Source organism: Pogoniulus pusillus, chromosome 29, assembly GCF_015220805.1.
Source record: "Pogoniulus pusillus isolate bPogPus1 chromosome 29, bPogPus1.pri, whole genome shotgun sequence".
NCBI lineage: Eukaryota > Metazoa > Chordata > Aves > Piciformes > Lybiidae > Pogoniulus > Pogoniulus pusillus.
Genome location: NC_087292.1, coordinates 7436410 through 7452134, shown reverse-complemented (window position 1 = coordinate 7452134; position 15725 = coordinate 7436410). Strand labels below are relative to the sequence as shown.

The window sequence follows — 15725 nt, the reverse complement described above, 5'->3', positions numbered from 1 at the left end:
TTTCATTCTAAACTAGCTGGTAAGTGGAAGCTGACCCACTTTTATCTGGCGGCCTGCATTAATGTGCTTTTGTGGAAGCCAATTATGATATCAGCACTGCTCTGCAGAGTATTCTCGGCAGTTCCACAGTATCATAACAACAGCTGCACAAAACCTCCCTCTAAATCATTTGCCAACTTTCTGCATGTTTGTTGAGCATGCAGTACCTGCAGCACTGGTGGTTGCTGTAGGGAATCTATGCTGTATGTGTAAAAGGGGGGAAAAAAAAGTCAAACAAATTCAATTTAATTGCTGGCAGGACCTGGCATGGTACAGTAATACTGCTAACTTGTGGAGAAAATGAGTTGTCTAGAGTCACGTTGTTTTCTTTTCAAACCCTTTTTATTTTCAAAGCAAACCTGGTACAAGTAGAATTCTCCTATAGAGGGCATTAAAAGTATAGTTTTATGTGGCAGTTTTCACCAGAGAACATTCAGAATGCAGACATTTGCACTTTGTATCAAACCTCCCATTTGCAGACCATCTGCAGGAGACAATCTTCCCTCTGCCTTGTGCCAGAATGGGATTGTGAAGGGTTATTTAACTCTTTTCTAAAGCAGCATCAAAGTGCCATAAGTAAAAGTGTGGCACTTCCTCGACTCTTCTTCTCAGTTCTCCAGCGCAGCATGACATAGCAGTGATGGAAACTGCTCTGATCAATGTGTGCTTTCCTACAGCAGCTCCTAAGTGCTGCCTCTAGGCCACATTCCTGCTGCATGCTCATCATTAGCTATTAGTGCCAAGGGTGGAGCAGCAGAAAAATGACTTAAGTTTTCCTCTTTTCCTGAGGGCACTGTAACTTGAATTTGTGTTGGCCAGACCGAGGAAACTAAGTCAGGCTTTATAAAGAGTTTCTTCAAGAGCTGGGAAGAAGGTTTTTCATCTGTGTGTTTTCTGTGATTGGCCAGTTCTTCCATGCCTATCAGAGAGATCCTGAGGTTACTGAAGAGGGTAGGATCTGTTGCTAAGTGAGGCAGCTAGAGTCCAGATAGTAGCTCTTCAGAAGGATCTTTGCAGTTCCTGAATTCCAGTGTGGGTTGCACATGCTCAGCAACTTTCAGCATCTGGTTCTTGATGTGTGACTGCAACAAGAAATGACTTGTTGATAACTTCATACATTAAAAATGTTATCAGTCCTCAAACTGATAAACTTAGAAGGCAACAAACCATGAAAATTAAAACGATGATGATTTATTAAGGCTGTTATTCAAGGATTGTACTCCTTATGAGGAAATATAATTAACAAAAGTGTTTTCCTTCGTTAGCCAGAAATAGCCTGTAATGATGTCCAGAGGCTATTTTACTTACAGGGTTTTTGGTTTTTTTTGCTTGTTGTTGCTTCATAAACCCAAGAAATTTGCATCTCTTGTTAAGAGATTTTTAAACTTCATGTAATTACAGCAGTTGTTGCAAGGAGCTTGCCAAAATCAATGCTAACACCGGATAAACCCCCAATTTTCTAACTATCCTGTTATGAGTAGTTTAGTTCAAAATACAATGAGCCAAACTTCAGTCTCAGAACTGCTAAGGACTTGATGTGGGACTTCTGACAAATCAATTCCCCTTTTGCTGCTGTTGTGTTTTTTGTGTTGTGTGCTGCTGTTTTTTCTTCACCACTAATGTAATTTCTGCTTAGGTTGCACTCACTCTTTAGCTTCTGCAGTACCTAACGTAGCAGCTGGGACCATTTGATACCACAATCCAATTACTGTATTAATAATAAATGATTATATAATTGTAATCTTAAATTTAGTTGAATATCTAATTTTTCAGTCACCTGCCTCACTTCAGCCACAGCTTGTGGTATTAAAAAGCCCTACCATGTGGGGGGTGGGGTTTGCCAAATTGTTGATCCTTTTGCATTTTTAAGGTTTGAGTGGTATGTAGTGTGTGACAACTGCAACTGAGACCAGAGGTCCAGACCTCCAAAAATCATGAGTCAGTGTAATGAGAAAATGGCCACTTGGGAGGAGGACCTGGCAGTGGTATTTATATACTGATCAGATGAAATAGAGGAAACTGAACTCGTCTGTTTCCAGTGCATGAATTGGAAGAAGGTACAGGGCAGGTGGAACAAAAAAACCTGAAGGATTAAGAAAATAATGCTTGTTGGGAGAAGCTAAAGTACTGTGCATATTCAGTCAAAAAACAGCTGAGGAGAGGAATCTCTCTGCATGGCTCCTAGATGCAGAAGATGTGAACTGATTCTGTTCAGTCAGCAGGGACAGAGAAGCAGTAATGTGCATGAGACAAACAATGGGAAACGCACGCTGACTGTTCCTTGAAACTTGTAAGGCTTGAGCAGTAGGACAAGCTGCCAGCAAAAGCAGTAGAGCTACCTGTTGTCTCTCTGAATTTTGCATTTGCATTGTCGTTAGCTCAATAAGAAAAAGAACACGAGGAGCACAACACAGCAGAGCAGAAGAGCTGACTAAAGTAACTGCAACTATTTGATACTCACTAAACGGTGATTGTTCAGTCTCATACAAGAGAAGTATCCTGAGGGCTCAAAAACCCATCTAGACTGGAAGTTACAATATTTCTAACCATTAAAGCAGTTTGTTTCTAGTTCTCCATCCAACGTGGTAGCAAGGATGGGACTCAGGAAGCATCCACATAAACTGAGGACAATGGATGCTTCTGAAGCGCTTCTGTCAGGTTGCCGACAGGGACACAGCACTTCGTTACCCCGCAGAAACTTCCATTCGCTCAGCCTATACTCCTAAACCTGTTAGGGAGGGAGCCTTGCTGGGGGCTAACTGATCAGACAGTTCCACTTCTCACTTCTCTGTAAAAAGGAATGGAATCTTTTTACTTAACGAAAAGAGAAGCTGATGAAACACAGCATGGTGATTTAGAGCTCAGCTTTAGAAGCCCTATGTTTCAACTGGACTCTTGGTGTGATCAGCCCTCTCCCCCCAAAGAAAACAATGTCAATTGAGAGAGATTCACTGAGGGAAATGAGTGAATTGCAGGAAAAGATCCTACAGGGAAGGTCATGGCTATTTACTGCTGATTGGAGCCTCAAGTAATGACTTTGAATTAACATCTGTGATTGCTGAAGCACTAAGAAGACATTGATGCACAATAATGCAGAATCCACTTCTTGGTGATGGAGGCTGTGGAGAGAATAATGGGATTTTGACACACAAAAATACAACATGTCTTTTTCTGCTGAGGGATCATTTGCATGTCCGAGGTGAAATAGTGTAACTGGAGGGGAAGAGGGCATCTCTTCAGTCTGCTACTGCTCCTGTTGAGACTCTTGTTTCATACATACTGAAGTCTTGGTTTACTGTTCTTGATATGTACAGCAGGTCATCTCTGCTAGAGGGGAGAGTTACAAATTGTCTTATTTTTAGTCCTTGCACTGTACCTTTTACCTTTTGAATGAGGTTTCCATTTGATAGCACTAATTTAACTCCATTAAGCTAAAGCCCAGGCTCTGCTGCTTTGCACACAAATAGCCGAGTAGTGTGTTGTGCAGTGGGAGGTAGGGTAGAGGATGGAGTAAAAGTGTTAGAACAAGCCCAGCACAGTAGGTGGCAGCTAACTTGGCTTGCCTGAAGATGGTGGGAAATCTCTAGCTGGAACAGCTTGAATGATTAAATGAAGTGTCTGGAAAGTTTTGCACATTATGAGCTTGATGGACTTTGGGATATAGTGCAAGAACTCTTTATTTGATGGCTTGAGTGGCTGTTCTGCAGGGCTTTGCAGGAGGAAAGTAAGGTTCTTCCTTTGGAGTCTTCATACAAGCTGGAATGAAACTTGTGGAGGAGCCTGAGTTCTCCACTGACTTTCAGTCCTTCCATTTCAGGACTTAGCTCTGGTGAGATGTTATGAGCTATAGAACTTGAGTAGGAACCACATCATTTGTCCTAATGAGGGAAAGACCTGTAAAGTTGGGGGCAAGTGGTGAACTTTGTTTTCATGACTAGTTCAATTAATACAGTGTTTATATGTAATTAAATTAGCTGCTGGGTGGTTATCTTTTGTAGCTGTGTGCCAAAGTGTCTCTGGGGCACCTTAGAGTTCTTCATATAGGGATTTAATTATTTAGGTGATTATCTCCTAAAATATTTCAGTTGCTTCCAGGGTTTGACACAGGTTTGTGCAGGATGAGATACTGTGCACCCAAAAACAATTTTAAATGCCAGAATTGATGATATTTAAAGCTTCTTTCCTGTCAGGCAGAGGTTTTCACAGTTCCTTTGCAGTTGCTGCCCTTCTTCCCTGAGTTTGAAAGCATCCTGTGGAAGTGAACCGCAGCTAACATAGCCTTGATATCCACCTAGAGAATTTGCATTTGTATCTAGAGGCAGCCCAAGAGTAAGCTGTTGAATCCCAGACCTATCACATACATGCTCATATCTGCTTTGGGAAAAGAAAGAGTAAAAGCCTGAGACTTTCCCTCCTGCCGTGAGTTCAGCATTTGCTTCTGAAGCCACTTCTGTAGTTCTGCACTGCTGCAGTCGTTCAGTAGCAGGCCTGTAAATGCATACAATGTGTGCCCTTCCAGCAAAGCCTTTCAGATGTTTTCACTGTAGCATACAGCTGCATTGGAAAGATTTAAACTGCACCAATAAATGGAAGGATTTTTTTCCAGTTCACCTGGGGGGGGAAATGAACATCACTTTCTTGACAGGAGATGAAAGAAATAGGAAAAAAAAATATCTTTGGGCCACACATCAGAGCACTTATTTACAGTAATTCTCATCATGGCATTTAATTTGCCCTCTGTTGAATCTTCATTTTTCATGTATCAGACACCTACAGCATAGAGTTCTACTGAGCAGAAAATACAGTTTGTTTTTCAGAATGAGATTCAGCTGAACTGAAAATGGAAAACAGCAACAAATACTTTTATATCTGGTTTTTTTTCACTGCAAAAGAAACCTTGCTCACTCCAGTAAAAGAACTTCTGCCTCCCTGTGCTAGTTTGAGCCTAGCTAGAACGTTTTGGTGAGAAGAGCTAGATTATAGGCTGGGGAAGGAAAACCAGGCTGATGTCTACCTCACTCATAGGCTTGCTGAGATGTATAAAAACAAAAATCCAAACACAGATAAGGGCACTTCTGGGGAGCTCCAAGCTGCATCTCTCTTTAACCTCACCTCACTATCCACTTTGCTTCCTAACCCCCTGGCCCAACCTCCATTCTTCCTTGGGACTGGGCTAAGGTTGAGAGGGGTAGAGGGAAGGTGAAGGGGCAGTTGGGAGCCCCTCCTGGGGACTCAGCTGTCTGGGAGGGCTGTTGTGTTTCTGTATTATCTTTTACCTTGATATTTCTGTCTATACTGTAAATATCTGCTTGTATATTGTGCTAGCTGTAAATTATAAGCTTCATTCAATTTCCAGAGCTGGCTGAATCTAGTCTGGGTGATTTCCAAAGTGGGGGGGGGCAGGTAACACCCAAACCATCACACTCAGACTTAAGTCAATGTTGGGCATTTATAGAGAAGTAGGGCAAATCTAAGACTCGGCAATTTATTCTTCAAAGATCATTTTTCTGTTCTACATCTCCTCTAGTTGACCGTGTCCTGCTTTATGGAAGACAATAATCATGCAAAGATTGATTTCCTGTGATTCCCTGTGCTGAAAGTTAAGCCAGGTGTATTTGCATCAGCACAAGGCTATGGTCGGACACAGTATTTACACCTAAGTAGTAATTATTGCTCAGGAGACTTGGCAGGCAGTTGCCTGAGGAAATAAGTGGACTTACAGCAGATGCTAAAACTCTGGTAATTGTAAATGCAAGCATCTCCTGCAGACAGATAAATCCACTGCAACTCTCCGGTTCACTTCTTACTCCTGTTAAATTCTGTATGATAAAAGCACAGGGATTCTGTTTTCTTCCTTTGCTGCCATGCAAACAATGGAGTGAATTTCAATGGAAGATGTAGGCTTTGTTGTCCTAGCCTGGGCGCACCTCTCTGTGGGAACTGAAGTGCTCGAGTCTGCCTTGTAGAGCTGCAGGCTGCTGTAAAATGTCATCTCACTTGGGAGCTGTTGCTGTTTTTCCTTCTATTCTTCTATTTGGAAAATACTCAATATTCCAATGAGTCCTGGAGGCACAGACTTAGGTTTTTGTAATAAGGGGAAAAAAGAGGAACGCCTCTCAAGACTCAGCAAAAAGCTGAAGTGTTTCTGAGAGTCTCTATTTAGAGCAGCAGCAGCTGCTACTGGGAGTCTTTTTCACATTTCTCAAAGCCTAACTCCGTAGCTAGAAGTGTGTTGGTAAATAAAGGAGTAGGTGAAATGATTTTTGATGTGTCTGGGCAATGGGTATTTTGTGGCAGATTGGAGGTGGCTAAACTTAAACTCCCTTGCCCTTGGCACAGCTCTGACAGCAGCACAAAGGGAGCTATAATCAAGTTACTTCAGGCTTTAAGTAACAGAAGGAATTGGAGATGAGATTTTCTCTAGTTGGAGTGGAAGAGGAAGGAGATGGTTACTTCGCAGACATTCAGTGCAGCTCACCATTGATAGTCAAGCCCAGGGGTGTTGAATGAGAAAAGCTAGTAAGAGAAACACTCAAGATGCAGATTAACTCATCTAACTACAGGCTGGCATAGCTGATTCTGAAAGGTCAGTGAAGAGAAATAGGTGGTTCTGTGAGGCAGTCCTTTATGTTGCGTCTTTTATGTGGCTGCCTTAGGGTAAAGTCAGTTATACCGTGGAAGTGACTTTTCCTCTTGGACTGTAGAATGAGTTCAGATAACCAGCTTAGACCAGACCTTTATAGTAAAGGAATTCACAATTTGGATAAAATCTCAGGTGTTTAAAGCCAGACTGGATGGGGCTCTGGCCAGCCTGAGCTAGGGTGGGATGTCCCTGCCCATGGCAGGGGGCTTGGAACTAGATGATCCTTGTGGTCCCTTCCAACTCTGACTGATTCTATGATTCATTCCACCATTAGGCATTTGAAGTAGGGAAGAGAAGGAAACTCCACCAAAAAGTTTTTTTCCCCTTACTGTAAGGTATAGGATGGGACTGGGATTCTGTGCCTATCTGGAGCTTGGTGCTGTTTTAGTGGCATAAGAGTGGCACAGAATCCTGACAGCCTGGTAGACTCACTTGCTGCTGGGCAATAATTCCTTTTAAGTGTGTGGATAAGTTGAACATCCTCAGTTTATGCCACAGTTAGGCTTCTGAAAGTTGTCACTTGTCACTGCTGTGTTTTTTAACTCTACTATTGATTTTGTTGAGAAATTCCCCTTGTTCTGCCTCCAAGGAACAAAAGGTCAGGAACAAACACAAGAGTTTTCCAAAGAGTTCCTGTTTTGTCGGAAAATGGAAGTTACCAGAAAAGTCTGGTTTGGTAGTAGGTGAGAGATGAGCCCTGGCTCACCACAGTAAGGAAACTCTGGCCAGCAGACAAAGTGCACCTGGGACAGAGTTTGGGTGACCACATTTTCCTTGCAGAAATGGCAGTGTGTGGAAGACGCCAGTGGAAAGCTCAAGCTACACAAGTGCAAGGGAATGGCGAACTTGGAAGCTGCAGGCAACAGCAAAGGCACCTCCAACATCTTGCCCAAGTATTACAGCAGGAATAGTGAAGACTGCAATTGTGAAGAGAATGAGTACAAGCTGAGCCATGTCGGACGGAGGAAGAAACTCTTCTCCAAGAAAAGTAAGTGAGCTCACTGCATCTTCTGGCTGCCTCAGAAAGCTGTTCTGACTTCTCTAGCACATTTGATTTTCATGGGCATTAAATTCTATCAACATAGCTACCATGTGGAGAGCTATGACAGAGTGTGCCTCACATTGCACAACTGGATTTGAAGATATCTCTGTAGGAAGGGGAGCGTTACGTAGAGTCCTGTTTTTCAAACCCAGGAAACAGAGTGCAGGCACTGAAGTGGTCAGTAGCACAGGGCTGCATAGACCATAAAACAGGAACACTGTCCTAGAGCAAATCCTCCCATTTTCAGCAGGTGCTGCAACGTTTGGAGCTGTTGCTGCAGTAATTTATTTTTAATAAGGATGCATGTGCTTTGTTGCAGAAGCTGCTTCTAACATCCTTTCCTTGTGCTCAGTAGCAGAGGCAAGGCTGACTTTTACCCAGAGATCATGTCCAAAGGGGCTGACTGTTTCTAGTTTCCTTGGCACAGGTCAGGTGCTCTTTCAGAAAGCCTCTTCCACTGGCTCTATGTTAAACCTTAGTCAGACTAACATCTATATTTGAAGTGCACAGTCTAATTATAGATTAAAGAGGCAAACGGTAGCACAGAATTATTATTCACTTGTAATGTTTCTTTCGTCTCACTCCACAAATACAGAGCCTTAATTATTTAGCAGATTAGTCTTTCTGTATAATGACCTGGCACAAGCTTCAAACAGAGAGTTTAAATTGATTTTCTCTCATTATATTTGCCTTGCAAGCTGATTAGTACCTACTAGGCTAATTTTTAGTTGGAAAAAATTATTGGTTACAGGATGAAATTACTCAACTATACTTGGTGTTTAAATAGGTGGCACAGCAGATACTCTTTAAATAACACTGGAACTTGCAGTTCAGTTTTTCCTTTTTTTTTTCCCCCCTTTCTTTCTTTCCTGTAGTCACAGAGAGAACTGTTCAGTCCTGGGGAGTCAAATAACAAGAGTAGATCGAAGGCACTTAAATGAGAAAAGGAAAACAATTTAATTGAGGGCAACATAATGCTATCTGATAATGCTTAACACTTACTTAAGTGTTGTGCTTCCTAAACATTAATTTTCACAACATCCAGAGGAGATGGTTAAGTGTGTAATTACCTTTAGTTTATGTATGAGAGAGGCTGAGGTAAGAAATGTGCAGGGTGCTGCCTCTAGCAGAGAATTAGGAATTGTTGGTTTTTTTCCCTGCATTCTGCTCAGAAGAGACAGTGTTTTTGCTATACCTTTCAGCTCACTTGCCTTATGGAACTGTAAGGCATAAACTTTCTCAGCCTAAGGTAGGCTCTTGACAATCATGTTTGCATTGCTTGTGTCTGGAGCTAAATAACTGCCTCCACAGGTGCTTTGTCTTCCCCTCTGCCCCCACATCAGGGGGATGCCATGCAGTGGAAAAGGTTAGCTTGGACCTACTGACACAGACTTTTTGATTTGGTGTTGGTTGTTCTTTTACATGAATTTATGCAATAAATCACATCCAAATAAACACAAGTTAGGGAGACACACCCAGGTGTTTCTGTACAGCTCATCTAGAAAGCTAGCTCACTCCATTGAGAATGGTAAGATTTTCCTGGGTACTCAGGATGTGGATTTGGATCTCTATGACCTGCTTCATGCGGCTTGGGATAAAGTGCAGTCTGTGCTGGATCCCATAATTCTAGGGTCTGCTCCTGAATTTGATGAGTGCATGGGATAGTACTTCAGCACTACTTGAATGCCAGTAGATGCTATTCATCAGACTGAACAAAAGCTCAATAAAAAAAGAAGTTCCAAACTGGCCTAGGACCACAGCTGTGTGGCTTTGAAGGAAACACCCTGATTATTCCCTTCCATCATGCACAAGCGAGATGGATTTGTGGGGAGCAATTTGGGTGGATTCTGGTCTGCAGTCTTTTGCAGCAAACTGAATTGGGTGCCCTGCTCCTAAGGTGCATTGACTGTGTTGCAAACCCTGATGGGAGTATGTGGATTGGTCTTTCAGAAAGATTAAAACCAGCCATGTGTAGTGAAGGAGGGGCTGAAGCACCAAACGTTTTGATGCAGTAATTGCTTTCTAATGTAGGCATGGTGCAGACCCCTTGGCAGGTGCAGCAGTGCATCTAGCAGGCAACAGGGATTTCTGAATTGAGCCCATTCACTTGCAAGCCAGGGTCATGACAAATGCACAGCAAGCCTGCAAAGCCCCTACATGCCAGAAACACATAAGTGTGAATATTCAGTGTGTTTGGGTGTTAGGGATGTTTGCACTTCTGTGTCCTCTGGCAGGTGGGTTGGAGTAGGTGATCTTCTGAGATCCCTTCCAGCCTCTGACATTGTGTGATCCTCTTTGTTGTCTGTAGTATGCTTTTATTGTTATTTAAAGAGAAAGAAGGAAGATGAAACAAAGCTCTGCAGTAGTAAGAAAGTTAGAAGTAAGAGTGAGCTCTTAAAATCTCTGCCTGTGTTGTGGTCTATTATGTTTTTTCTTGCTGTGGATTTGATCTCCTCCTCCTGTGATAAACAAGTGCATGTGATTAAAGGAGTTATTAAGCTGCAGAGAGGCCACACAGGTTTGTAAACAACAAACAGAAGTGGCTACAAAGGGGCTAGTGCATTTTTGTTCCAGTTTTCATGTCATTCATTTTTCTTTTGAGGTATTCTCAATGCTGGAGCAGAATGACCTTCTTTGTTATGAAAAAGGGGGAAAAAAAAAGGCAGACCTGAATATTAGTTGCTTGAAAGATAATGCATTTGAAAGACAGTTTTTAATGGCAGTTGTGAGAAACTGGATGTTAGAAAAGGTGTGGGGGTTTTTATGGTGGGTTTTTTAGTCCTCTGCTTTGAAGCATCTAAAGAATCAAAATGGTATTTGTAGAAATCCCTAGGTGCATAAATCCCCAGATAAAACACCTCTACACCTTTATCTCTATTTCTAGAAACTTGAGGTATTTCCAGAACTTTGACTTCAAAGTGCCTGGTTTTGCTTTAGTGCTATAGAGAAATAAATACTTCTTTTCTATAAAATCCTGGAAGCCATGTAGGCATCATTGGGAAATGTCAAGCAGCATTTAATGAGGCAGTGGTGGATATTGTCCTCATAGCACTTGCTATGAGGAAAATATCCTTGCATGCTGTCTTAGTTTATCATGCTGGAAAACACATCAGACCTAAAATACCTGTGTACAGTAAGTGTCAACAGAGGAAGCCAAAGTCTTCTGCAGTGTTCCTGCACCTGGGGCAGGTGCCAGACAGCTGTTAGAGTTGTCCTTCAAGAGTACCATCATTTCCTTGTTAAATCATTACTTTGGTGGCTGCAAAAGAACTAGCAAGATTTGAGAGGCGAGGAAAGCTAAAGATGACTCCAAGGGCTGAGCGTGTTTATGTCGACAGGAAGTGCATGGGTTTCTAGCACAACGTTCCTTGCTTTAGGCAGATGAATAACAGTTCTGGGTTCTGCAGTCCCTGCTTTTGCTGGGCAGCGTGGAAACCTCAGCTACAAGTTGGACTGGATGATCTTGGAAGTCTCTTCCAACCTGGTTGATTCTTTGATACCAAAATAGAGCTGTTTAAAGTCATTTGTGTTTGAGCCTGTGGAGTGCCTCGGGAAATCTGGATCAGAGCAGTGTGCTCCCCTTCAGGCTCTGGCAAAGACATGCATGTTGGGTGGGCCAGGATGACCCAGCTGGACTGATAGGATACTGAAATCTAGCTGGCTATCTTAGGCTTGCTTCTCCAGTTTCCTTTTCCAGACTCAGTTCTGAGAAAGCAGCTTTTTATAGCAGTACCTGCTATAAGGCAGGTGATTTCTGTAAGACGAGAGGCATCAGCACTCTTGGAGCTTACCAAAGCCAAAGTTGGTAGCTTGAAAAAGGGGATGAAGATGTTTGGAACCAAATATTTCACAGCCTTACATCTACTTGTGAGTTGTGTGCACAGGTAAATGAATTAGAGTGAAACTTAAAGCTGAGGGAGGATCAGGGAATAGGTAGCCATTGGGATTTGGAGAGCACAGCAGAGATGAGTGTTGATCTTCTGGAATACCTGAGCTGCTTCCTCTGAAAGGAAGAGAGTGTGGCAGGGCTAGCAGGTTGTGATAAAGCCATGCAAGTCCTTTAGGAGCTGCCTCGCTCCAGACCAATTTGTTCTGGGTAAGGCTGGGTTAGCTTGACTGCAGGCAAGGAGAAACTCCTGGCTTCTAATTCTTCAGGGACGTGTGTGGGCAACAGTTCCCTGCAGCTATTCACCGAGGTCCAATGTACTGGATTGGCTTATTAGGCTTGGAAGGAAGGTAAATTGTTAGTTGGCTGAACTTAACAAGCTGAAATGAGGGAACAATTAAAGAAAGAGAAGTTTATACTTTGAATGTAATTGTTAGGGTGTAGCTTTTTGGAGCTTCCTCCTACTTATGAGAAGATGGGAGTTTCCTTCTCATTTAGTCAGACATTTCCTGAAAGGGTGCCTGAAGTAGGGTTGGCCTTCTGGGTTGTGGTTTTTTTTTTTCCCCTTCAGCACTGACTCCATTTGGCTTAATATTGGCAGTAAACTTTGAACCTCAGGTGGAAAATGTGCAAAGCCAGACAATCCAGCTGGTATTCCACTTTCTGTGTGTGGCACTGACAAGAGCATAGTGCTTGGACCAGTTTCAGGTGGGAGGAGATGTTTATTTCTCTTCCCACAGTCTGCAAAATGGCTTTTGAGACCTTGCAATCTGTTTAGAATTAATGTAAGGCTTCTTGAAACAAGTCAGTCTGTGTCAATGCCAAAGCATGCCAAGTGACATGGGTCTTTCTTTCACCCGTTTTGGCTGCTTTACCTCCCGTTCCCTTGTTTTCCCTTGATTGTTTTGCTGGGGAGGTCATCTCGGAGAGAAAGCTGGCTTTTCTGTGGAGCTTTGGATTGCAGGGAACGTTGGTCTTCTCCTTGGCACAGGGCTTGAGTCTTCCCTTTACCAGATGGCAGAAGGGAGGTCCTGTGAGATGTGCTGTGTGTTTCAGCAACATGCAAAGCAGAGGTGGCCAGAAGAGCCTTGATCGTTTCTGTGAATGACTCCAAGCTTTGTGTACAGAGTGAAGACTTGGGCACTGAGCAGGGCTTCTCCATGCCTCCTAAGAGAGGCTCTGGTACTTAGGTTGTACTTCTCAAGGAAGGAGATGATGGTGCTTAATGTAATGACTTGCTGCCAATGAGCTGGAATTACAGCCAGAGATGCACCCCATCGTTCAGTAGGGAAGTTTAGGTATGGATTTAGACTCCATAACTAGGATATATTTGTGCCATTCCAGACCAAACAGAAGAGGAGCTCTGGGGATTTGGTCTGGATAGAGAACTGCAGAAAGCAGTAACGGTGCAAAGATGACTGAGAATCTCATACTGTGTTAGTGACAATTCACAGCAAATGTTTCATTTCGCCTCTGGGCTGCAAATGCAGAAGTGAAGTCTGAGGGAGTGCAGAGCACTGAAGGGTGGTGCCTTGTGTAGAAACTGACTGCTCTGCACATCAGGAAAGCCATTGCAAAGGGAAGAATTAGACCTGGGTGCAAGTAAAGAGTCAGCTACATTATTCCCTCCTGAAAAAAAATGAAGCATTTTACAGTAAGGAATGAGCACAGAACTGAGAAGAGGCTCAGGGTGAAGATGGGGAATACCTGGGCTCAACTTCAGGGAAGTGTTGCAGGAAAGCCAGCAGAGGAGCAGAGGACAGCAGGAAACAATGGAGAAGTGCTCTGTGAGGCTGTCTTAGGCCTTCTGAGCTGTCGAGGTCAGTTTTTAAGGTCTCGCTGCCATCTAGTGACTCTTGAGGGAAGAGCAGAGTCTCTTTGTGCTGCTCTCAAGGTGATGCTGGACAAACACATTTTCCTTCCCCTCTGCCATCCTTGTGCACTTGCATTAGATCTGCCCTCTCTCCTACCCCAAGGTATCCATCTATCCGTGCAGAAGGTAATGAAGCAGCAGCGCTGAGGACAGCTGCAGCAAACACCATTTGTCATCCAATTAATTCCAAATACCACAGTGTGGGCTGTTTGTTTTTTTCCTCCTGAGTACCACAGAGAGAACCAAATTGTAGCATGTTCTTTCCACCCCTCCTAATGCTTTCCCTTCCTTTTTGGTGCAGAATACAAACCCAGCTACGTGCGGAATCGCTCCATCCGTTCGGTGTCTGTGGAGCTGGATGGAGCCATTTATAACTTGGGCTTGGAGGATGGCTACCAACCTGTCCTGCCAAGAAACATCACCAAACGGCACAACATGCAGAGGGCTCTTCTTCGTGAGGAGGAAGATAAAGACGTGGGGGAATACAGTGGCACTGGTGGCATTGCAGAGTACGCAGCCCCTAACCTAATAAAAGTGACTCACAGGTGAGTGCCCAGGAGGGGTTCCTGAAAGCTGCTGCTGCTTACCTGGCTGCTTTACAGAAAGGTGTTAACTCCTGATAGGCATCTTGTGTCCCTTCTGCATACCCAGGCAGACTTCACACAAGTTCTCACTCTCATCTGTACAATAGCTTTTGGGTTTGATTTAGTGTGGGAGGGCACAAAGCTGCTGAAGAACTCCAGCGGTGCCTTTGTGTCTTACGCACTTTGGAGGCAGTAAGCATGGTCAGTGCACGCTTGCAGTGAGGACAGGCTGTTTGCAGCAGTTGTGTGTACACCTGTGAGTGACCAGCAGGGGCTGAACCATGGAGATCTCAGTGTGCAGTGGGTCAGCTGGCCTGCCTGAAGACCAGAGGCTCTGACTGGAGCGTGAGACCTAGTTTCATGTCATAAGTTGCTTTGTGTTTCAAACACCAAATCAGTCCTAAGGGAGGAAACAGCCTCTCTGAGCTTTATGTAGCCAGTGCTAGGAGGGGAAAAATCTATATTGAGAATGAGGCTGGATGGCTCAGGAGCATTAGGAAAGGGAACATACCAAAAGGAGGTGGAGAAATTGTCTGGGCACTCTAGTAGCTAAAAGTCCGTTCCTTGGTGTGCAAGCCCAGGGGCTGATGATGTATCTTCAACTGTACTTAATTAGTTTAGTCACCATTTCTGTTTGTGAATTGTCAGGAAATCCTCCAACCCTTATTCTGTGCACTGGGTTGTTTAGTCACTAGCTCATGTAAACAGGGATGAGCCAGGTGGATGCTGCTGAAATCCAGTTTCCATCAGACTTATGTTTACAGGAAACATAGCTAGGCTGGCATCAGAGGTTTGTGCCTGCTTTCCCCACCTCTCATTAGTGGTTTGGACCCATAAATCACTGTTTGTGCTTTTCTTCTGGAATGAGTTACGCTGGTTTTTTTGCTGCCTTGCTGGGTGAATCCCAAACCTGTGCAAGGAGCTGTCAGGAAGGTTATACATAATTCACAAGGAGTCCTCAGGAACCCATGCAGAAAAGAAGACAGTGGGACAAGGGGTGACAGCCACAAACTAAGATACAGGAGATTTCATTTGAACTTAAGGAGAAACTTCTTTACTGTGAGGCTGTTGCAGCACTGGACCAGGCTGCTGAAAGAGGTTGTGGAGTCTCCTTCTCTGGAGACTTTCAGATCCTGCCTGGACACATTCCTGTGCAACCTGATCTAGGTGAACCTGTTTTGGCAGGGGTATTTTTGTTTCTTTTTGAAAGCATTTTAAAACCTGGACTGCATTAGAGGTTAGTGGACCCTAAACACACAGAATTGTGAGAGGATGCCTTGCCTTTGAAGTCAGGGAGGTCCTTCAAGAAAATAGCCCTTTTGTAGAAAACAGCAACATTTTGCTTGCTTGCTTTTGGGTTTTTTCTCTTTATTTTCACAGAGCAGTAATATGTCTTATAAAGAAGTGCTTTATCCTTGTCCCTGTCCCTCTGACACCTAATTATGCACTGGGAAATTGCTTCTGAGTAATGCTTTCAGTGCTTGCTAGTTAGTAGAGATTATTTATGTAGACAGCCTAATGAATAGGCAAGAAGTCTGTGCAGCATGATTTACATATAGAAATTAAGCAGACAACAGGTTCTGCTTGATAGGAATGTTCTTCTTGAATGTTCTTACTTCTGAAGCATTGCCATGGCAACTCAAGCCCAAACTTCTTGC

The 15725-nt window shown here is 43.5% G+C and overlaps 1 protein-coding gene across 4 annotated transcripts in view; it reads left to right on the top strand.

The window, feature by feature from the left end:
- The window catches only part of SULF2 (sulfatase 2), a 151706-nt gene that overhangs the window by 125734 nt on the left and 10247 nt on the right, over window positions 1–15725 (top strand). For all 4 annotated transcript variants that reach the window (XM_064167569.1, XM_064167570.1, XM_064167571.1 and 1 more), the window contains 2 exons: window positions 7463–7670; window positions 13785–14028. In XM_064167569.1, the coding sequence (XP_064023639.1) occupies window positions 7463–7670; window positions 13785–14028 (452 nt within the window). The remainder of the gene's footprint in view (window positions 1–7462; window positions 7671–13784; window positions 14029–15725) is intronic.